This window comes from Lytechinus variegatus, chromosome 13 (genome assembly GCF_018143015.1).
Source record: "Lytechinus variegatus isolate NC3 chromosome 13, Lvar_3.0, whole genome shotgun sequence".
NCBI lineage: Eukaryota > Metazoa > Echinodermata > Echinoidea > Temnopleuroida > Toxopneustidae > Lytechinus > Lytechinus variegatus.
The window spans coordinates 2,202,603-2,227,898 of NC_054752.1; the positions used below are offsets into that span (position 1 = coordinate 2,202,603).

Here is a 25,296-nt window from a genome sequence, read left to right on the forward strand (position 1 = left end):
ATGTTAGCTAGGTCCATAGTGGCTTACTCTTAACTTGTACGTACTCTGTACACCATAAATGGCATCATAGGTTTGTGGTGACTTGAAGTATGCCGATGAAGTATGCAACACGTTGCGTTATGCAGGATCCGCTTTGATAAAAGTTCACAAGAAATGGAGTGGCTACCCTTGGGGAAACATCATTTATTGGATAATTGTTAAGAGTGACTCCTACATGACGTACATGCACGTGTACATAACGACATGGCTAAACGTGTTACAAATTATAATTTCCTCCTATAAAAGCATCTTTATTTACGACATGGCTAAAATTGATCAAAGTCCACCATTGTATTTTTATTCACGTTTGTGTTGTATGAGCGCCTCATAGACATGTAGACTAGCCTTTAAAAATATCTAAAATGTAGGCCTGTAACCGTGAACAATATACATACAGAAATATTTTAAGCAGTTATATTTAGTCAGTAGGCCTATTCTATGAATATTACATATTGCATTTTTTCTAACGAGACAATAATTATTGTTGCATTATTGAAAAGATTAATATTCGCGCCTTCAGAGTGTCTCGACGCTAGTCATGTTTAACTGTATTTGCGTTTTTAAACTGGTAACCATAAATCTAAAATGTAGGCCTATAACGATGTAAAATATTCGTTCATACATCTTTTTAAGCGGGAATATTTAGTCATTACTAATATTGAATATTTTTTATTCCATTTTATCTACCACAATTATATTATTCACCATATTTTAACTATAATATTTGCGTATTAAATTCGCAGCGATGACAATCTTATGTTAAACATACTGTTCTTGATGACGTATAAGTCACGTGCTGTTAAATACCTTTGATATGATTGAAAATGAGATCATTACATGCTTTTTATATAATATGGTCATTCTCCCACTGATATTTCTTGCTGTTTAATAAAGCTTTTGTAGTAGTTACAATTAAATATATGACGATCCTGGGCATATTTTTTAATTTTAATTTTGGCATCAGCTGCTTTCTCAGTTAAACGTTCGTGATGTAAGATGATATTGTGCATATTTTTTAGTAGATAGATTCTAAAAAAAATAAACGCTGAATCATGCAGCACAGTAAAGAGTTCGTATAGTCACTGCACTTGGCCCCAACTTACAAAGACTTGCGATTGATCCGATCAATCACAAGCCAGCAATGTCAACATCTAAAAATTATGTTAGTTCATGATATCCCTACATATTACATATTAATATATTCATTGTTTACTCTCTGTTTTTTCTTTGGGCATGATGTTGCCATCATAAAATCATGAAACGTACAAAAAAATATTAAATGCATGCTTCTCTTTGTTTACAAAGAACATTGTGCAAATTTCCTGTAGAATTATTTTTTGGCATTGATGGATTGTCATATTGCAACCACGATTTACAAATATTTTTACTCTCAGACAGCAATGTAATTATGTTTTAAGATCACAATTGAAATATCAACAATATAAATGCAAAACTAAACGTTTCTAATGTAGCTCTCTTCCATACTTAATCTTTTGAATAACATGTAATCAATCTAAATTTGTTTTATTTTGTATGATGACGATTCCACAGTTCAATTACATTTTTTGCTATCATCATTTTACTATTTTACTATTTAAATAAATTGAACAATTTTATTGTTTTTTTAATCCCACTGCAAGTTTCCTGCTACCATCTCTAAGTGATAGGATAACATGGATAGTGTGTACATGTCAAGTTGTGGTGAATGTGATCTATTATTTTCTCTTCCTTTTCTCCTTCTGGTTTCTCCTCCCTTTCTCTCCTCTCTTTTCAATTCTCTCTATTTATATCCTTACATCTTCACGATTTCCATTTACATTCGTCTAGTTTCCTTCTTTTTTTTCGCTCATACCACTGCATTATTCTTTTTCTCCACTGACACTTTTTACCTTGTTAATTTATAGGGTAAACACACTATCAAGCTAACGAAGTTTCATAAGACACTTTTCTCTTATTTTTGAAAAAAAAATTATATTATATCAGTATATTATATGTTAAAGTTTCTCTTTAGTCAGTGCGAAATATATCGACTTTTTATGAACTTATACACAACATCGTATACATGTATATCATAGCAAAACGCAATTTTTTTATTTGTTATCATGTATAGGCCCTGGAAGTACGATCTAAATACTGATCAGATGTGTGCAAAATATGACGAAAATATTGTGCAGTGTACAAGATATAGCAATAAAATGTCAAGTTAATTAGTATGAATTGTCACAAATATAAATCTCATTTCTAGTAAAAATTATAATCAAATAATACGACCAGCGTAAACTACAGTTAGATCGGAATCTATATGCAAATACCATGACAATAATGTTTCATACAAATCGCGCAACAGTAAACTAATAAAAATGTCCATTCAGCTCGACGAAAGTAATGATATCCCTTCAGATTCTCAAATAACGGCTTCCAAAATGGTGTATTCACAAATCCTTCACCACGTTCACGATCACTTGCTTGGGGAAGCGTTTCATGAAAGGACTTTGATTTTTTTTATGCGACAAAATTATCCGACAGTTACTATGAAAGTACAGAAGCAATGCTTCTTAGCCAATCAAAAAACAAGAAAAGTAGTCAGATCTTACAATTTGTCGGACATAAATGCTAACACTCTCCCGGAAGACAGAAGATACAGTCAATGGCGGAGTGATGACGATTCTTCGACATTCTGCCTTACGGCGAAGGATATTTTCTTCTTCAATAAATAGGGGAAAGCCCAGAGACACGAATAAAAAACCGTTCTTTCTAAAAACCGAAGAGTCAAAAGATAATTGTGCTTTGCAATGATCTGATAAGGCTACGCATTGGCAACTTCATACAACGAGTCCGTCGTTCCCGCTGTCCCATCTGGTGTCATGTAAAACCCTTCTTGTTCGGCGTTGTTCTTTAGGTACGGGACGTAACCACCGCTCGCGGCCATCTGATCCTTGGTCACACCCGGAGGCGGGGGCGCCATTCCGTCGGGCATATCGTAGAGGGTCGGCGATGGTGATATGTTTCCGTTCGCGGCCCCCGCGTCGAAGGACGGATTTTCGTACGACTGTTCTCCCGAGCCTCCGGGCTGGTTCAGGTTTAGTTCAGTGTAAGGTGGAGGTGGGTCTTTTTTGAAAGCGTCCAGGTCCATATAGAGAGGGTCGTCGTTCGGATGACCGCCGGGGAGTGGAGGGGGTTCCTCGGCGCACTTGGGTGGTGCCGGTCGCGCCCTGTAGTCATTAGACTGCCCTCCGCGATGTCCCTGGGCCAAACTCCTACGAAACAAAGCAATAAAATATATTAAAATAGATGAAATAAATGGAATAAAAAATTGATAAAAGAACAGCAAACCATGCATGATTTCTGATTAATTGAAATAAATAAATGGATTTCCGCGCTACAGAGGAAGGTGACGATGGCCCCTAACCCATTTAAGTAGTGACGAAAACTAAAAAGGATGAGGAAGAAAAGTGAGAAAGATAAAACAAAAGTAATGGAAAGAGAGCACTGAATCATACAATTTTTCATCATTCATGTTATTCAATTGATGGTCTCGCTGTCAGATCGTCTTGCCATACCCCCACCCCCTCCATTAGAAAATCTGATGCCATCCCTGCTGTTTAACCATGTATTAGGTAAAATTGTAGGAGTGTGTATGAGCCAATTTCCGATCTATTTTAATCAAATCGGAAAGAAAGTCAAAGGCTAATTCGGGAAGAGCAAATAGCAATAATTATGAAAGCCATTAGGTCAGGAAAAAAGGGTTGGGTCGATATTTTATGGATTTTAAGGTGGAATGTTCATCGAGAGGAAGGAAGTTCCATTAACAGTGTAATAAAAGACCCAAAATCTTGTTATAATGATCAACTGTTATCAGACATCCTATGTTTTTAAAGATATTTCACCATGACCGTACATTCTACCAAGCCATTCTTACCTGTTTTCCTTGGACCTTCTGAAGCATAAGACTCCGACAATGACTGCAATGATGATAACGACCACGAGGACTACAGCTCCGACTACAGCGGGGATGACGGCGCTTCTTGCTTGCCCTCCTATGTCAGGCTGGGTAACTGGAGGTGCTAATGTCGTCACTATAATATAGAAGAACAAAATAATCTTGGTCATTTAAAAACATTGAAGATTAAAGATTGAAAGAGAGTGATCATGCAGAGATAAATTTAAGCACAACATTCGCATTCTGTTTATTTTTCTGCATTTGACAGTACATTCGTCCTTACCATTAATTTTACCCTTTAATAAGCTTTTAAGTCAAAAGTTCCCGCCGAAATTAGTAGTTCATTAAAAAATAGTAGTTGCATTTTTGATCTTCTGTGAAAATTAGTATAGCAATATTACTGTTTGACCGAAAACTAACTGCATATAAATCCCCGAAGCCACAGTCGCCATTCTAATCAGCCTTTTTAGTTTAGTATCACATTTTGTGATGCGTGTGTAATTTGAAGACTACGACGCAGAAAATAAAAGTGGTCAGAGAACGTAGACTTGTTATATGCCTCGATGCGGCTTGTTCTTAAAGCAATGCGTGTATATACTGAACTAACACAGAAGTAAACATACAGCTTTCCGCTTTCTGTATTATTGATTGAAGAATTTCGCATGATGACGAAGTAATCGTCTGAAAATTTCGAACTGAAGGGTAAAGAAATAAACCTTATTTCCAATTCTTACCAACTTCAAAGATTTGCGATGAGACGATTCCCTGCATGCCGAGCATGACGCCCTCACCGACGACCTCAGACAAGGGGTTGTCTACGAAGCGATCAACACGATAAACGGCATTCTTGACCCAGTCTGACCAATAGATGAAGTCACCATGGATGGTAACGCCATAGGGTTGGGACGGGGATGGAAGGGTAGCTATGGTGGATCTTTCAAGGGTTACCAGGTTGTACTGTTCAATCTTGCTCTGATCCGGATGGTTAGAGTCGCACCAGTAAAGGATTCTCTCTGTTGGGATTATAGTGTTTGAAAAGAAGAAAATGAGAGTACTACATTGGCATGGCATAACTTCAATTGTTTGTGTGTGTCTGTTTTTGGAGGGGGGTTGGGGAGTGTATATCCTTCCGATACCGAAATCGTATCGAATGGCCAGGGATAGTATCTTCTTATGACATCACAGAATTGATAATATGTGAATATAAAAACATTCAATGAAGAAAAAACAACGCTTCAGAACTTTCTTTTCCTTGGACAATCACTATCTCCAAAATTTCAATTTATCTATTTTTTTGCTTTTGATTTTAGAATAGACCTCTGGTCAATAACAAGTTTGTTTTAAGAGTGCCTGGCTTTATAATGAGAGGGTGGATTTTTCAGCGAGTGAATAATATCCTCGGCTTTCTCACTTACATCACTCTGTTATGAGCAAAACCTTATTTTAGTAACATTTTCAGCGCTATGCTTGTTTGATCTTTCGCTTTATTTTCTTCATTTTTATCGGGGTAGACATGCCCTTTAAAACAGCGAAGAGGGAAAAGAAAGTGCTGATTAAGTTGCTTACCCGTAGGATCGATGGTGATTCCATTTGGAAAGTTGAGGTTCTCAGTGATAAGGATTTCCCGCCTTGTGCCTGAACTGGATGCCTTCTCGATCTTAGGAGCGCTGCCCCAATCCGTCCAGTAGAGGTCGCTGTGGTCATGAATGGAATTATCATTAGTGTACAGGTAACATATCTTCAAATATTACCTTCAAAGACACGTGTGCTAAATAGCAGTTTATATACGATCATGTAAAAAGAAGAATATTTGGGGGTGATATTTACTGCCAGCAGCTTCGAAATTATGTATATCTAAAGTTATGTTGAATGGCTCGTTTTTGGAAATAATTCTGTAATTTTGGAAATATCTGTCATCACCTGAAACAATCGATAATAATAGCATTATTGTAATGCACATTTGAGTACATACGCGCAATGCGATCGTCAGCTGCGAAACTGTACAGAACCAGGCCGCCATGACACCATGGCAACTGCTGTCACACTTCGGTACACGGTAATGTATGCGTCCGCGACCAAATTGTATGCTTCATAACAAATTTAAACAACTATCATTGAAAATCCTTCCATTGTAACAAAATATACTTTTATCATACTGTAACCGACTTACATTCCTGATTTCTTTTGACGATTATACTTTCTTGATTTACATTTTTTCTACTGGCTTTGAAAAGTTATGAATAAAATAACTTGAAAATCAAGTGACTCGTATAGTTTCTCAATACTTTGTACTCCCTTGGTGAGTTGATACCAGATAATATTAAAGGGAATGTCCAGGCTGAAAATATTTATATTTAAATAAATGTAGTAATATTCACAGAGCAAAATGATGAAAATTTCATCTAAATCGGTTCACAAATAACAAAGTTATTGAATTTTGAAGTTTATAAACATTGTGTGAAAATAGTTATAGGCTGATAGCGTCACATCCTCACTTTCTCTTTTCTTATGTAAGTACATAAAAATTTTCATACATGTATAAATGATGTGTCTCCGTTATGATGAAATAAGTTCACGCAATAAATAACTTATGCACTTGATCAGTTAATTGTCAATCCAATTGTTTCAGTTCTTGGTATTTTTTTTGATAAACCTAATTTCATATAATAAAATACAAAAGAACAAGTGGGATATATGACATCATCAGGCAGCCTAATGACTATTCATGAGACATGCCTAGAACCGTTTCACCGACATAATGCAAAAGGTCCTTTAAATTCACTAACTTACTTAGTTGTCATCCGAATTTCATCATATTTTTAGCATTTTGCTTTGTGAATTTTACTCTATTTATTGAGATACAAATATGTCAAGCCTGGACCATCCCTTTAATTGTGTTCTTTTATGGGATTTATATGATAGAAAACAGATCACATACGCACCCTTACACACACACCCTCACAAACACACACACGCATTAAAAGGAAATAGATTCGAATTCATATGTCTTCTTTGACTGAGTAAATTATCATTTGTTTCTCTTTCATTCCATTCACTATCGCTGTCCCCTGTATTCCCTCCTCCCACCCCCTCCCTCTCTCATTCACACACACACACATTTTTTGTTTCTCTCCATCCTCCCTTCTTGATCATGTAAATCGCCGACTATGTTCCCTGCCCCTCTCGCCATCTTTTCCACACCTCTTCCAATCCCATCTCGTGTGTGTGCGTGAGGGTGAGTGTGTGTCCTGCTCATCCTCCTGCCTTTCCCCCGCTCATTCTTCTGTTTAGGGGACTATTTTCGTCTTCAAGTATGAAAATAACGATAAATTCTCTGCTTTATCCATTTCAACCTGATGTATATTAATTGTTGACTATTCACTTTAAGCTGCAGGTTGTTTCGAAAATAACATGATGACTAGTTTAATAATTGTGTAGGAGCACTTTCCGAATGGTTATCTGGTTTTAATATTTTTGGTTTACTTCGTTAATGCAATGACGTTTTTTTTTTCATTTTCTTTTCTTGTAAATTTTTTTTTACCGCATTTCAATTACAAATCTATAATTTCCTTGTTTCTTGATAAGTGATAAACTTCTTGAATCCTGACGTAATTCTTGTTGGCCAGTGCCGATATCTTTGCAATTTACAAAACCATTTCTAAACATGGAGGGGGCCTAAGAAGGTGAGAGCGGGTGAGAGTGAGAGGGGCAGGGGGATAGAGAGAGGGTAGGGAGAGGGGGGTGGGGGAGGTACACAGGTGATATACAAATCCACTTAACGAGTGGTGTGTTTGATTCTGTCACTTTATTACGCCTGATGCGCTCCTTTGAGTATGTGATATTATCTCGTTATTTTCCTTCCACTATTAACACATCAGTATTTACTCTTTCTGCTCATTTTATTCAGTTTTGGCTCGTCATTATATCAACGAAAAAATATTTCATTTACAATTTGTATTATAATAGATTTAAATAAATTGGAGAAGAAGGGGGAAAAGAGGAAAAGGAGGATAGTGATGATAACGATGATGATGATGATGACGATGATGATGATGACGATGATGGTGATGACGATGATGACGATGATGACGATGATGATGATGACGATGATAATGACGACGATGATGATAATGTGATGATGATGACGATGATGATGACGATGATGATGATGATTGTGATGATGATGACGATGGTGATGATGATGAAAATGATGACGATGATGATAATGTGATGACGATGATGACGATGATGATGATGATGACGATGATGATGATGACGATGATGATGACGATGATGATGATGACGATGATGATGATGACACTGATGACGATGATGATGACGATGATGACGATGATAATGTGATGATGATGATAATGATGGTGGTGGTGGTGGTGGTGGTGATTACGGTGGCGGTAGTGGTGATGCCGACAGATAAGAACACTAATGATAACAACAATATAAAATCTAAATGAAAATGATATTGATAATATTAATTATCATGATTACATATATAATCGTAGGAAGAAGGATGGTTATAACAGTATACATATGATTATGATAAAGCAGGCCAAATAATAATAATCAAAATAATCATTAATAATAATGACGATAAACAATAAATTTAGAACCATAATAATAATAATGTAAATATGATTAGACCTATCAAGTGATCTCTGATAACCAAATGATGACCCGGGTTTCGAGGGCGATATACCACACTTGATCAATAGACCATTTCATTCCTCTAACCTATTCACATTCCACCGATGTCACTGAGTATTGTGCAAGACGCGTGTTTTATTATCATGACGTCATACAATAATAAACCAATAACAAATGAGTCATTGTATTAGGGTTAACTCCTGAATAAGATCAATTTTATAAGAATAGCAAAGAGAGTAAATAAATAGCTTCTAACAACTATAACGAGCCAAAAATTTGAGCCGGGCAGACATAGCGTATGGGAAAATTTTCTAAAACCCTGCGAGCGAGCAAGCAGAAATTTTACATTTTGGATACAAATCAAATTTTTTGATATATTTGACGTAATGTTCATTTACAATATAATATTTAACCCTTTTCCAATCTATTTCTTTCCCCCTTTTTCCTATTTTTGTCTTGGTCGTGAAACAGTTGGGGGTTCCATGCCCTCGAGCACCCCCCCCCCCCCTCCCTCCAGCCCATCTGTACGTCAGTGATTATACCAGACATCATTCAAATTGTCATTCAGCTCAGACAAAAATTAAGCTTCCCTTTTTGGCGCAAGTATAACACTGATTATATAAGCCTACCCTCAAATAGCTGTATTTCCTGTTGAAAACCGCGTGTCTATAATCTGGAAATCGAGGCTCAAGTAAAGTACTTGATTTATCAGAGCTTACTCCCATAATCAAGAAATAAATGTTGCTTCGAAGGTTATTCTTTTTCTATAAAAAAAATGTTGCGATATCATTTCGAATCGTGCTGAAATGTATTTCTAATAAATTCCAAAAGGGGTTGTTTCAAACTTTTAGTCTGGAAAAGAAACCATTTTCAACACTGTTTTGCTTTAGAAGTGGTCCGTATGATGTAAAACGACACCCCTCCTCCTCCGGCCGGGAATATATCAAATCCCGAAAGGTATCACCAGTGGTTAGTATTGTCTTCGGTAACTAATATATATATTTTACAAATCCCGGCAATGAATCCTAACAACCAAATAACGGATTTAAATAAATAGGTCAAATGGCATAGTCGTTTTAAAAAGAAACCCTCCGAAAAATTCTGGCAAACAGAAAAAGTGACCAAGAAATTTTATCGGGGGCTGACCCCCCCCCCTTCCCCTCCCCCGCACCCCGCAATCCAGTTCAGATACAATGAATGGGTGTTCTACATCTGTATCAAATTCATCAATATACCTGGCTTCATTCCATATTCAGTATCTATTGATATTCAATAAATATAAAAACAGATGGTGTGATAATAGTAATTACAAAATATGTATTCACGTTTGGATTGTACTTGGGAACGGTGAATTTGAATAACCATGCATTTTTATTCCAGTGTTCAATTGCACTAGTAGTCGACGGTCTGGTTAAACTTGAAAAATTATTAAAACATAACATAAATACTTTGCAATTAGCTGCGACCCAGAACACCCATTTATTCGCTCACTTGAAACGTTGTTAAACACTCTTGTTCTAGAAATGGAACTTCTCTTCATAGCTTAATTAAGTATAAATACTTTGATCAAGCTTATTTACATAGATCTAAATCAAAATTAGTTAATTTATGACCGAAAATAAATTGGAAAAATGTGAGAACCAATGATGAATTATGTTTAAAGCGTAATTAGATCAAACTTAGCTCAAAACAAGTTAATCAATGACAAAGAATTGATAAAAGACTAATTAAATGATTTCGATCAAGCTTGATAAGATAAATCCTGCTTCAACATTAATTAACTAGTGAGCGAGGATTATTGTTCAGGCGTGGTAAAGTTGGTTGAGTTCTTTGGGTAGACCTTATCATCCTGGTAGATGTCCTTCTCTTGAACACTCCTGTCACTGAACAATCCATCTCCCCTCTCTGCGTTGGTGCCTCAAGCCGACCGACACCCGGTTCATAGTTCGCCGACATCCAATCGGTCGCGGTGAACGTGTACCCGTCCAGGGCGTCGATTTCCGAATCGTCCGTCGTCAGCTTCCGCATCTCAGCCCTGATGTCTTTGAGGTGCTCGGTCACGGTGTCCTTGACAGTGAGGATGTCAACCGTGTTACCCGTCTTTAGGAGTTCATCAGCGTAGCTTTCAAGTTTCTCTGCCCTGCCGCGGATTCGTCGGATCCCGGATAGAACAGTTGCGACCTTGCGACTCGATGCTTTCTCGATGTCGAGGATACGCGCCGTGAGATCGACACGCTTCGCCTCGATCTTGGCGTAAAGGGAGGCTACCTCATTTTGAGCCGACTCGTTAATTTTTCCTTTCAGTTCTTGAGCTTTGTCTGCGCTCTTCTGTAGACGTTGCTTGTAGGAGTTCGACACACGATCAAAGTGATTGGTGTCGATTTTGCTTAGCAACTGCTTCAGGTCACCTGTCAATTTGCCCTCGACCTCGACAATGCTCACACACTCGTGTTCGTTGTGTTTACTGGGGTGTTCTTCTACGGCACACTCAGGACAGACCGCTCGGTTGCAAGAGCGACAGAACTTGGTGAGGGGTGAACTGTGCTTCTCGCATTTTATCTCTAATATCCCGACCTCACAGACAGGTTCTCCCTCATCGACGGTTGCGCCGTTCTGGAAATCTAGAACCCTTATAATCCGATGACTCCTTGTCATCTTAAGAAGCTCGTGAGCACTAACACAAGCGTCACAGATGAGTAGCTCACAGTCGACGCAGTAGGACTTGGCTAAGCAGATGGCGCCGAGTTCTTTGCAGGAGCCACACTGGCAACCGCTATCTTGAATCTTGGTCTCGATCCTCTTCCGAACCTTCGCCTCGCTGACTCTCCTGGTCGCCTTCAGGTTAGGCAATAAGGAATCTATCCCCCTAGGTACGCTGGTGACCTCACGGCAGAGTGGACAAGAGACCTTCAGGTTACGGACGCAATGTTCCAGGCAACGAGTACAAAATGAATGAAAGCACTTAAGATATTTGGCATTGGTGAGTTTGTCCATGCACACGGCGCAGTTCATGCCATCCTTCTCTTTCTCTGAAGCTTCAGCCATCTTAAACCATTGACCACTGATATATTATATTATTCACATGCGCTTTGTTAGGGACCATTAGGTTCCAATAGGTAACGGGTTAAAGAGTTGAAGCTTATCTGGGGCTTATTTTCATGAAGCAATGGCAAACGCTTCGATTCACTTCATACTGACGATTTCGCTTGAAATTGTTCAACCTTTACGAACACTCTGTCTTTTTCGTCTGTCAGATTCCAGCCAAGATTTCAAAAGCTCACGACTTGGTTGTCTTTGTAACAAGATGTTCATAAATATATCGATACGCAGTTCAATGCGATAACAACATGTCACCTCATGAAAATAGGATCACGACCTCTGCGGATCACACGATTGACAACTAAATGCAACTTCTTTAACCATCTATAATCGAGACCCGATCATGTTAGCTATACTCGAAGATGGTAAATGTTAAGATAACTTCAATCCATTAATCATCATAGAGCACGTCAGAGTCCTGCTGATCAACTTAATTTTTTATGTGCCGTTTGTCGAACCTTTCTTCCTGTTGAATAAAAACGTCCCTCCTTCAAACCACATAAAATATATATTCTCAATCTAAGAAATCCACTAGAAAGGTAGCGTATCCAGACTGAATTTTTCAAGTTGTGACACGTACAAAATATCAGGAAACCGTCAAAAACACTGAAAACAATGCAAATGGTATATGCAGAGAGTTCCACACATTCCAATTGAAAAAAAAATAGATTTTTCTCCATTGTCACACCCATTGAAATGAAGTATTATTTCACGTGTTCATAATTAACAATTACTAAATCAATAACCAGTGTTTTGTCTTTCCTTGTTTTTATTCAGCATTTCATTCCGCCTACCATATGTGTACCTATCAATCAAGGCCGATTTGTTTACGACTGGTTTAGTCTTGGTGCAAGCCATACCATTTGGTGAGAATATCCCGTTATTTTATTTGATTGTTTATTAAATTTCAAGGGAAAATTATCCAATATAATATTATTAAATGTTTATTAAGCCCCTGATAACAATTATTAGAAAATATGGTTTAGCATATCATTTCTTTTACATTTGATAATCTTTACGTCCTTAGATATATCGATCTTAATATTACGTTATGTCTGAAATGGATTTATAATGATAAACAATTCTTTTACATTCATTTCCCATTTCAGTTCAAAAGACAGGAAAACTGTAATCAGCCAAATATGTTTATTAATAATGATAGGCTTCTCAAATGGAGAATACTTCAAAAACAAATCTGAAATGCAAACATGATTATTCGCTTTTGAATACTGTCTCATTCTGCGGTTGGATGCAATTGGATTCACTTCACCGATTTCTTTCCGAATAGGGAAAATACAGTTTCAATCAAAATAAGGTCATGAATACATATCTACTCGGGTTATCGTGTTCACTCTACTGATATTTTTCATCTTTTGTGCAAATTCATATTCTATATGATTTGCGTAACTGCTTGTTCCTGCTCAAAATCTTTTCATTAAAGTAAATCATTTTTAAAGAATGACGAGCCCCTATTTGCTCCGGGACACTATTAATTAAGGTTAACAATTTAATGATGTGCCATTTCAGATTGAACAATGATTATTGATATAACTATTAAAATCGCTTATATGGTATTAATCAGTCGATATTTTTGTCAAATATAGCGTTGGTAATCGAGTTAAATTTCATTAAAAAAAGGAATGACTCTAAAGCCGTATCCTTAAGTCAAGTTTAAAATGATTGGTCCAAGCTTGTGGTTGACTATGGATAGCCAATTGTGACAGGTATCCCTCACATTACAGGTTCAGCTAATCTGACAGTCAAATAACTGAGTTGGAATGATGACTGAAATAGTTCTCTGCATTATCAAAATGCGAGGAAGGAGTCGAGAATAGATATGAAATATGTAATGTAAATGCAATTTTTAAATTGTTGCCTTCCCATAGACTAGTTAGACCAGAGACCTTAGAGTAAATCCATATTTAGACCATGGCCTAAGTTAATAAGAAACATGAAAAGGTGGTGATGATGGTGGTGGTGGTGGTGGTAGTGATGGTGGTAGTGGTGGTTATGGTGGTGGTAGTGATGGTGGTAGTGGTGTTGATGGTGGTAGTGGTGGTAATGGTGGTGGTAGTGATGGTGGTGGTAATGATGGTGGTGGTAATGATGGTGGTGGTGGTAGTGATGGTGGTAGTGGTGGTGGTGGTAGTGATGGTGGTAGTGATGGTGGTGGTGGAATGATGGTAGTGGTGGTGGTAGTGATTGTGGTAGTGGTGGTGATGGTGGTAGTGGTGGTGATGGTGGTAGTGGTGTTGATGGTGGTAGTGGTGGTGATGGTGTGGTAGTGATGGTGGTGGTAATGATGGTGTTGGTGGTGGTAGTGATGGTGGTAGTGGTGGTGGTAGTGGTGTTGATGGTGGTAGTGGTGGTGGTAGTAGTGATGGTGGTTGATGATGAGGAGGATGATATATGATGATTATATGAGTAAAAACAATTTGTCTATGATTATTCTCTCTCTTCCACTTCTCTCTTTACCCCAACCCTTTCTCTTATCTCTCTTCTCTCCCCCTCTCTCCCTCTCTCTATCTATTTATCTATCTATCTGTCTATCCATCTATCTATCTCTGTATGCATCTTTCTGTAGGCCGATGTCAGCTACAGTAGCCAGTTGACGCCTTATGAATATTCAGATCAATGACATTAATTGGACTACGTCACATCCATTTCATCTGTACCAAACCATCAATATACCCACTATGTAATGTGTCACTTACCCTGTTTGGATATCCACTGTTATTCCTCGAGGCTCGTTCAAGGAATTTTGAATGATAATCTGTCTCCCGCTCCCGTCCAAATTGGCAACTTCAATGACGTCACGATCCTCATCTGTCCAATAGATGCGTCTCCGTGCGGTATCGATAGCAATACCAACATGGACTGAGGAGGGAGGGGTTAGCAGTTAGAAAATAGATAGTTCAGATCAATATTTTAAGGCTTTAAACGTCATGTCCACCCAAACAAAAAGTTGACTTGAATTAATTTAGAAAATAAAGGAGGTATAAAAGTTATGGCATTTCACATTTTAGCTCCTTTTTAAAGTAGTAACGGCGGCAAAGTGGCAAGTACATCAAACCCAACAAATTGATTTGAGCAAGTGGGTATCAACGGAAATACAAAAATTCAGTCTAACACTGAAAATTTAATCAAAATTGGATGTAAATTACAAAGTCTTGATATTTCAAAAGACAATTATAAGCACAGCGCAATGCCCCATCCCCTCCAATGATGAATTTCGCTTACCATTATTATCAAACACTATTGTCTGTTTAAAGCTACCGTCAATGGCTGCCTTGGTGATACTCCCATACGTCAGATCCGTCCAATAGACGTGTTTGAGCACGGGGTCATAGGTCAAAGCGATCGGGTACTCGAGATCGTCTAAGGGCAATGCCTTGACGCTGTCATCAACGGGGTTGCCCAGGCCCGTATCACCGTCGGGAGCGTCCATCACGATGGGCACCTGAAATATTTTCTTCTGGGCGCTGTCGGCCACTAGCACGAAGTCGTCTTCGTAAGGAGCTTTACAAAGAAAAGCAAATCAAAGATTTTTTAAATTATTTTTTCTATTTTTAATGAATTCTTTATAAAAAAAAACCCTCAATTTGATATATTTTTATAAGTTTTGGATGTGACTGACTCACGGATGCGTTTGATCGTTGATAAATAAATGTAGGCCTATGCCAAAATTGCTTAGGTGCAAGTCCTTTAATGAATCATTGCTGTAGTGCTCTACAGTCAGAAGACTACTTTTTGATTTTCATAATTCACTTTAAATCGTAATACATTTCTCAAGGAATCTCTTGAAGAAAACAACCACTCTCACACAATCGAAACACACATCCGTATATATATCCGTACTATCAACCAATCAAAGCTTTACTTTCGAATTACTTTGACTCCAGTTATTTGCCCTGATTGGCTAATCGCCAGAGCTGTGCTTTTGAATATAACTTCTGATTGGTCGAAGCCCCCTCTTGACTTACTCGATTCACACGTCACGCCATTGAGCGTAAAACCAGACGAACAACCGCATGAGGATTCTGCGTTGGCAAGTGGAAAGCAGAGCTCCTGGCAGCCGCCATTGTTTGTGGTGCATGGACCTGCCGTGAAGAAGGAAAAAAAATATGATACAACAAAAATAAGAACTTTTATTTTTGCTGTTCTGTTGGGATGATGGTTAGCTTTCTGCTACTGCAACCATGCCGTGAAAAATTTTAAGATCCGAGATTTTCCTCCCAATCTTTTTCGAAGCCTATAGTACCATATCATCACTTCTCATTTTCTTTCTCTCGTTAATTGGTTTTCTCCCAATTCATTTTTATTGACGAGAAAACCCTTCGAACTGTTTTAATTCTATGACTCAAGAGTGTTCAAAACATTATTCTAAATATTTAATTTTGTTCAAACTGGGGAGCGTTTTATGAAAGGACTTGTCTGACATTTTATCTGACAATGACCATAGTAACAAAACTTCTCAGCCAATTAGAATCAAGCAAAGTTATCACATTTGACAACTCTCCGGACAAAAATGTGGATGACCCCTCCCCCCCTTCTCCCCCGCCCCCAATCAATAAATTTCAATGATAAAAAAGTGCTCAATCATATCACTTTACCCATAGTAATGAAAGTTTCTAGAACGCGTAATCAGATAATACAAAAGCTTAGCGACTTAGCGTTTGTTATTGGCTCAATTTATTGCACATAGTTAGGCCAATTAAAAAAGAAACAGTCTGCTCTAACATCGATCTGCAATATACGAGTTCCCGATTGGCCTGCGTTTGATTGTAATTCTTTCTGCAACTGGGTCCCAGTTTCTTTACAAACAATCACTTACTCGAAATGACTGGTTGCGTGTCTTCGTCGTCTGTAGTAATGCCGAGTGCGAACGTATTGTGGTCGATGATCTCGAAGTCGACAGCCTGGTTGGCATCGCTCACATTACTAATAGTCGTGATATGACCACCGGCCTGACCTGATGTCCAGCTCGTCACAAAAAGATGGTCCTATAAAAACAAATGTTGTTTTAACAAAGCCTGTAAAATTATTATCAAGGTCTGTACTGACTGGGAACCACGAATATTCAATTCATATGCATTTTCAGTACAAACTGAATGGTTGTTTCGCTCTTTAGACATAAAGGTATACTTTCGTCCAAATGGATGGAAAAGATTACTCTAATTATTATATAATCATAATATATAATTTATTTTCGACAGTAACGATCAGATAATTTCTTGTTCAGGGGGGCGTTTCATGAAAGGACTTGTCGGATGTTTTATCCGACAAGTCCCATTTTATCCGACAGTTACCATAGGAACTGTGCCTCTCATCCAATCAAAATCATGGAAAGATGTCAGATCTGACAACTTGTCGGATGAAAATATTGATGAAACGCTCCCCTGAAATCATTTGGTCGGAATAAAGAGGAATGCAACAGTCTTTGAGCTTGGGGAGATTAGTGAGTATAAGGTATGCCTGTATTTCCAACATACATGTAGATATCAAGTGATGATACTTCTATAGACCTTATGGAGTGACGTCATCGCACCGCCATCTTAGAGGTCAGTGTGCAGTGCATACGAAATTTAATTCCGTTGCAGTGCATTGGTACCCTGCAGCTGGCGCATCTCTGACAACTCCATTTACACATGTTCCTATATCCTCTGATGAATGGCGCTATGAAATTGTGACGTCACATGCATAAGGTCTATAGGAATATCTTAATCTTAATAGCATTTGATCACTACTACTGTCTATGCACAATAACTTTCTGAAAATAGGTCCCTTGGAGCTGTTGCAAACGAATGAGACCACCATGATAACGATGCTTAAAGGGATGGTCCGGGCTGAAAGTATTTATAGCTCACTAAATAGAGTATAATTCACTAAGCAAAATCGGATAACAAAAAAATAAAGTTATTGAATTTTAAAGTTTAGCAATATTTTGTGAAAACAGTTGTCATGAATATTCATTAGGTGGCCTGATGATGTCACATCTCCACTTGTTCTTTTGCATTTTAATAAATGAAACTAGGTTTATTCAAAAAATTTTCCACCAAGAATTAGAAAACTTGGATTGACAACTGATTTAGTGCATTAGATATTTAATGCTGCAACTTATTTCATTATAAGGGAGACATATTATTCACACAAGTATGAAATAATGAAAAAAAAATGATTTTATGTAATAACATAAGAAAACGGAAAGTGGAGATGTGACATCATCAGCCCACCTAATGAATATTCATGACGACTGTTTTCACAAAATATTGCTGAACTTTAAACTTCAATAACTTTATTATTTGTTATCCGATTTTGATGAAATTTTCGGCATTTTGCTCAGTGAATTCTACTCTATGTATTAAGATATAAGTATTTTCAGCCCAGAACATCCCTTTAACAGCCAATTTATATCCAAATCAAGGATTTTATGGTAGTTGATGACAAGTTTACCATAATAGTACCTTTTTATGCAAAGGGCACCCGGTCTCTTATTTTTGCTCGCTTAGTTATATTATTTGGGAACACTCGGAAAAGTAACTTTAAACACACTTTCTTGTTCATTTCAACATCGTTCATCATAAGTGAATAACGAAACATAACGGAACAATCGACTCCTAGGCAGGGGATTCTTTGCTTTGATCAGTTTAATGTATCATGAAAGAATATGCGTTTCATACCCTCACGAGGACCATGTCAAAGAAATCACCCCCATATTGATAATGGACCAGCTGTCTATTTCCGCCGTCGAAATCCACCGAGGCGATGTTATCGCTTCCACGGTCTGCGAAATATATACTGAAACACAAAAAAAAACCATAATATAAAAATCGAATTTTAATACAGCAAAAAATGGCATGAATAAAACATAAACATAATTCATATCAATCACTATGGCAACAAGGGACAAAGTTATACCGAAGTAATAAAACAATCAAGGAGATAATATTATAAGTACTAAAAATCCCACAACCTCCCCTTCTTTTCCAATTAACATGAAACCTACAAAAACGCAAAATTCCCATTCGATTGTTATTTATTCGTGCATCGTCACCCCCCCCCCTCCCCCCTTCGGCTAGCCCTAAATTTACCTACAACTGAAAATTCAACTTCAATCGAAAAGATTGTGGCGGGTACAAATCGTAGCAACTGATAACATAAGAAACGTGAAAAAATGATTACAGCATCAATTACTCACATGCTATTGTCGAAGTCGATGGCGAGTCCGTTAGGAAACTGAATGTTCGCGTCGACAATCGTCGTCCGATCCGTTCCATCTAGATTAGCCCTTTCCAGGCTCGGTAATCCACCATAATCAGCCCAGAACATCAATCTGTTTCACAAAAAACAAAAGTTTGATATGACATAAAATAAAACAAAAAAACAACTGCCATCCATTAAATTGTATATGGAAATCAACTTAAAATTGTGTATGTTTCCATTTCAAATGCAATCTTTTTTTCTTTTTTTCAGAATGGCATCATCCATCCCCTACATACACGGGCTTGTATCATCTCATCGGGTTGACGCTTCGGGACGGGCATCCGCGTATACCCGACCTTTCGAGAAAAGGGTCCCCTAAATTTTCGAAACGTCGCGTCCAGTTTACCCGATGATTTGAAGAAAAAAATACAGCAAATTTCTTGAATGTTCGAGAATTTCTATCTGCCAACTACACGCTCCACTTGATATTCAACAGTTCATGTGCACCACTCCCCTCCCCCCGGGACACTTTCCAACAGAAAAATGAATCGGGACCAAATTAAAGCCTACTCGACCTTCCCGACCCCCCCCCCCCTTCTTCTTTCTCCTTATCACTCTTAAATGCAAAGGCGTCATGATCATCTTTTAAACTTGTATTATAATAAGGGTTGTTTTGTTGATTTTCGTTTGCTCTGCCTACATGCCAAAAACTGAGTGCCCCTCCTTTTTATGAAATCATTTCTGGTGTACAGGCCTACTGATACCACTCACTTACCCTCTTTCTGGATGCAGTGCAATACTCCGTGGTTTGCCCACATCATCTTGGATGAGGACCGCCCTCATACTACCATCATACCTCGAAACAGCGATCTGTCGAAACGATTGGTCGGCTGTGTAAAGATTCTTGGCAACCCAGTCAACTGCCATATCTGTATGGTGGAATAGGGATGGTAAAAGATGGTGCTTCTGCATTACTTGTCTAATTCATTCCAATATCATGATTATGGTATGAGCAAGGGAATGAAGCGACCGAGCGTGGAAGTCAGTGGTGGATCCAGGTGGGCACAGCCAACCCGTGCCCCCCCCCCCTTGAGAGCCATAATCAAAATTATAACGTTTTACCCAAGTGTGCACCCCTCCCTTGAAATTGAAGACTTTTTTTGCTCGTCAAATTTTCATCGCGAAAATGTGCCCCCCCCCCTTGGAACATCTTGGAGCCATCATATGTTTCATCTCTTGAGCATTGTGCGCATCCTGAAATAAAATATACATCCGTGCGAAGGAGCGAAGCGAACGAGTTCTAGAAAACCGTGGTACTTCAAATAGTCAAAAGCTTCATTTCTTATGTATTTATCTCGATTGTTTAATATAAAGATTCATATTTCTCTTGATATCCCCATATTTTCTTTCTTTTCCATCTTCCGCACCCTTTCCCTTAAGTGCTGCCCCAAAAGTTACCTTTCTTTAAAATAATATTTAACCTTCACAAAGCAAACCTTCTGCAAGCTCTAGACCGTGAAACCTATATAAGAATGTAGTTTCAGAACTAATACAATGAATACAGGGGCCCGAACGTTTGGATTCTAAGATGAATCAATCGAAAAAATCAGAGTGACTAATATTTATTATTTTCTCTTTAAATTCCATTAAGTTTAATTTTGATGCAGTCTCCTTCAAATGGTGGTGTGGGGGGGGGGGGCTAAAACCCATTATATATTTTTGTCTTCATTTCTTCCTTTTAACTCCCTTTTACATTTTTACGCTACCCCCCCCCCCCGGAAAAAAAATTACCTTCTACACTGCCGAAACCATAGAGTATCCTGTCCCCATTGCCAGCGGGTAATGTCTCCGTGTTATAAGACCTGATCTCGAGGGTACTGATGTCTGAATAAAACAGAATGTTCTCACTTCTATCTGCTGCCACTGCAACACCATAATTGAGATTCGTTATGAAGCAATCTGTTGAGTGAGGAACAACACCCTGAGATGTTAGTACATTCACGATTGGATTATATGTAGTATGTTTCATTATGCTTCATTAAACAATGACAAAATAATAATAAAATGTAATGCATAAATTTCTATAAAAATATGAACAAGGGAATTTGTACAGGCTTAAGAAGAACATGATAAAATAGAAACTAATAAGAAATAAAATATCTCGTAAATTTCAAGAAGAAGCTTTTCTTGTATTTTTCTTTCCTCATGTTATGAGAAAGGGAAATCCTTTGAAAATTGCAGCATATATTGCATGTCATCAAATGTGAACAAAGATGTGTGTAAATCGTTTTGTGCATTTGAAACCAAAGTGATTTTCTTATACACCATTGAAAAGGTTGGGCAAAAAAGGGCCAAATTTTTAACCATCACTGGGCAACATACTGTCCACACAACTATTTGTAAAAATCTGCTCAAATTTGGTAAAATTTTGAACCAAAGTGATTTTCTTATATATATATACTTACTTTGATTGACCAAGCTGCCGATCGCCGTTTCGTTGAATTCGAAAGAGCATATCTGATTCACCCGAGCTTCGTATATAAGCCCATCTATGAAAATATAAGAAAAAAAATGAGAGGATATATGGATCATGACATAATCTTATGACGTATAATGGTAAAATTACTTTAAAGATTCACATAAAACAATCAATAATGTAGATTAGTAAATCAATCAAACAAGCATTTAAGCAAACAATTTATCCATCCATCATCTAAACAATTATGTCAACCAATAAATATGTTAATCAATTAACCAATCAATTATATAGTCAATCGGGCCGAATCCTTAAATCTGTAAGTTCTTTTCGGAGATACAACGGAGTTATATGGATTCGAGACCTCAACGAAAACATCATGACTCAACTGCATGGGGTACATGATATGTCCCCATTCATAAATTGATAAAATGAATATTATAAAATTAACTTCATTTAAAAATGATAAATATTTGCTGTGTTTCGGCATTTTATTGGGTAATATATAAAATGTATTCGCACTATGACAAACGCAAGATCTGGAAATGCGGGGTATTCCATTAAACACAAGAACAGGCAACCAGTCATGCATACAGTGTGTACATGTAGCTTACCAACAGGTAATGGCCCCAATTTTGCCCTTTTTGGTTAAGAAAAAAAGAACAACTGTTTCCTGTATACTGGTATACTCAACGATGAATTTCTGAAGATAAGGCACCCCCCCCCCTCCCCCTATTCCATTTAAATACAGTCAATAGGGCCGAGATATACCAAAGAGTTTAACATTCCAATCAGGATCCGTCAGGCACTTCAAAGACTTCATGGAACGACAGGCATGACAGGAGTAAAGCAATTTACCTTTTTGTACATGTATGCACATTAGTCCCATCTATGCTATCTTGGCAGTGAGTCAATGACCTACTTTTTCTTCCTTAATATTACTTTTTATTTGTTTATATATTTATCTGCTTATTAATTAATTTGCTTATTCATTCATTCAATCAATTATTCAATCATTCATTCATTCAATCATTCATTCATTCATTCAATTATTCAATCATTCATTCAATCATTCATTCATTCATTCATTCATTCAACAAATAATTATTACTTTTGTGAAATTATTTTCAGTGTTTTGTTTGTCTGATTTTTTTTAGTTGTCCACGTCACATTATTCTCTGAGTATCCTTTTAATGGTCATTGAAGGCATGTATTTTTCCTTAAATACCCCCCCCCCACCCCCTCCCTATCTGACCAATGTGTTCATACGGTGGTAATTATTTCCTGGTCTGTTGTCATGATTGTAGCAAGGAGATCGTTATTGTACGAGCTCCAAACAGAAGCCGTTCTTTCGTTAAAAAGATGCGTTTTTTAGATTTGCTTTTTGTAATGTTGGGAAAGGGGGAATGGAAAGGCGATGTTTATGTAACCCCAATATCTCAATGATTAATATCAAATTCTATTACTAAAATTAGATTTTTGGATATATTACTTAGAATTTAGAAAAATCTACATATCTTTTTGGTGTACTATAAAAACAAAGTTAATTATTGATATTTTAGTGCTTTTTGACCATTTTCTAGTCACACTAAACGAGATCACAGTCAGCTTTGACAGGTAAATTTGATGAAAAATGTTATATGACTAGACAGGGTCTTCCAACGAGGCTGAGGGCACATGCGTACAGATGGGAGCACTTTATTCCAAAAAAAGTTTCACGACTAAGAGTAAAAAAAAGAGAAAAGACAGAAAAGGGTAGGGACAGATTGGGAAATAATATAAGTTTTGAATAGTATGCCCAAATCTTTCAAAAATTGTAAGTTTGTATATAAATTGTTGCTCGCTTGGCTCGCTTTATTGCAGCTTTACTTAAATTTTGTTACATATGCCATGTCTCGGATCGCTTCAAATTTGTTGGCTTACTACGCTACCGGGCGATGATTCTGTTTATAGGCCGTATGTTTTCTGCTAAGCCCATCTTCATGATTTTATATACCCTGCTTTCAGTTTCAAAACATGCTTTAAGCTGCACAATTTATATTTTTATACGTGATTAAAATGAGTAGAATGTTTTAGTATGTGCATTTCAGTTGACATTAAAGATAAGGAAATATTGTGATATAGACAAACGTACGTACACTCGGCTAGTGGACCCTCCCCGATGACGAGACATGTCACAATATGATAATTATCTAGACATATCATTCGTATCCAGCTTGACGAGTAATGTGGTTATTTTACCTACTTTGATTGCGATTGCACAGAGTGAATGATATTTAATCCAGCGGTAAATTTCATATTTAAAAAGAATATTATGTCAGTTGTTGTGTTAGAGAGAAGTGACTAGGGTGAGCATGATGGAATTAAATAACTGAATTAATAAAAATGCTAACCATTGCTGAGAATATGAACAATTTAAAAGGGTCGTATATACGCGAAAGGAGGGAGATTCATGCACTAATGACGCTAACTTCAACTTTAAAAAACTTTGTCCACAGATCTGTTTGTAAAGCACATCATGAATATATTACTGAATGTATAAGAAACAAAAACTTCGCTAATGAAAAGAAAACAGAGCTCATTCCCGCCATCAGCATAATTTTGTTTCTTTGTCATAAGTGTGAGAATAATAATATACCCCTTCGCACCCGAGAAACTGACTCGCAACCGACTGATGTTATGTCATTGAATATAACGTAATATGTTTGATCGATTCTGATAGGTTTCGTTTATGTGACTGAAGTAGAACATTTCGTCACACATTCAGCAGACTGTTACTCACAATTATGATTCATGTTGTAGACATGAGAAACCACTTACCAGATCGAAACACATTGAAAACAAGAATCATCATGATTATCATCCGCCGGGCCCCCATCCCCCTTCCTCTTTTCATTTCCAGTTTTTCCAAAGGGTAGAGTTCGTTCACACCGAGTTGTTTCGAACGTGCAGCCAGCGATCTTGAGCCCCGTCTTGAGACACTTGTTGTTCACGCAATTACTACATCATAAAGGTAATGTTCCCATCCAAAACAAACGCATGGATGCTATACGTATACGGATTTTGAAGAAACTCTAATTATTATCCGTTTCCAAGGCAATTAATGCAAATGAAAATGAGAATGACAAAGAGTGGAAAATGAACTTCCGGAAATCCGTTCGTGTTCTTTAATTTGATGTCCTGTAGTACTGGTTTTTCCACTCTGAAGATGGAATTCTGATGGAATTAATGTATATGTTGCTATTCTGCTTGAGGTAGCTGTCGGCCTGATACTGATGTTTTTTTTAGTACAAGTATACGAAACACCGAGGAGAAATATATTTTATGAGGTATTGTAGATCCACCGGTCCAGTAACATAAACGGGGTTTATCCGAGTCTCATTTCGGGATGTCGACAAACTCATCAATGTTTCCAAATAAATATTCTAGATCATCTTGATTTCCAATATCTAGGTCAATAGCTATTTTCCATGGCGACTCACGATGGAAATTTTTACAAGTTAAAACGACTTCCACTTTCACTCAAAACACTATATCCCAAAGTGATAGATATTACTTCTTTGGCGATATACTTCAACGTGAATCATATGCTATCAATTCCTTGAGACCGGTTATTTCTGCTCCTTCATCTGTGATTGTGACGTAATGATTGAAACCATTGTGACGTAGGGAGATAGAATGTATTTCCTCCTCCCAAGATCCTAGTCAGATGCAGTTTGATGATACGGTTTTATACAACCTTCCTTGGTAAATAGTCTTCCTGAAACTACATACGCATAATGAGCAGACCAGAAAAACACTTCTCCGCCGAATGAATGCAAGAAAAAAATATAAAGAAAATTTTGAACCCGGAAATAAAGTCTGGGGCAGGTACAAA

General features: G+C 37.4%; 2 protein-coding genes and 1 long non-coding RNA gene across 3 annotated transcripts; 1 reads left to right on the top strand and 2 right to left on the bottom strand.

The window, feature by feature from the left end:
- Positions 1-1,985: 1,985 nt before the first annotated feature.
- On the bottom strand, positions 1,986-24,487 carry LOC121425939 (low-density lipoprotein receptor-related protein 4-like). The gene is made up of 14 exons (XM_041622058.1): positions 24,240-24,487; positions 21,409-21,492; positions 20,735-20,902; positions 19,719-19,872; positions 18,939-19,073; positions 18,421-18,538; positions 16,575-16,743; positions 15,724-15,840; positions 14,981-15,259; positions 14,455-14,617; positions 5,546-5,673; positions 4,714-4,992; positions 3,959-4,115; positions 1,986-3,296 (listed from the first exon to the last, which is right to left on the bottom strand). The coding sequence occupies exons 1-14, from the start codon at positions 24,313-24,315 to the stop codon at positions 2,846-2,848; spliced, it is 2,478 nt and encodes an 825-aa protein (XP_041477992.1). The 5' UTR covers positions 24,316-24,487; the 3' UTR covers positions 1,986-2,845.
- LOC121425941 lies at positions 5,649-14,445 on the top strand. The gene is made up of 3 exons (XR_005971547.1): positions 5,649-5,708; positions 12,518-12,606; positions 14,325-14,445. It is a non-coding gene; the product is annotated as an uncharacterized LOC121425941 (long non-coding RNA).
- Positions 9,866-12,520, bottom strand: LOC121425940 (E3 ubiquitin-protein ligase TRIM56-like). Its single transcript, XM_041622059.1, has one exon. The coding sequence runs from the start codon at positions 11,684-11,686 to the stop codon at positions 10,415-10,417; it is 1,272 nt and encodes a 423-aa protein (XP_041477993.1). The 5' UTR covers positions 11,687-12,520; the 3' UTR covers positions 9,866-10,414.
- Positions 24,488-25,296: the final 809 nt, after the last annotated feature.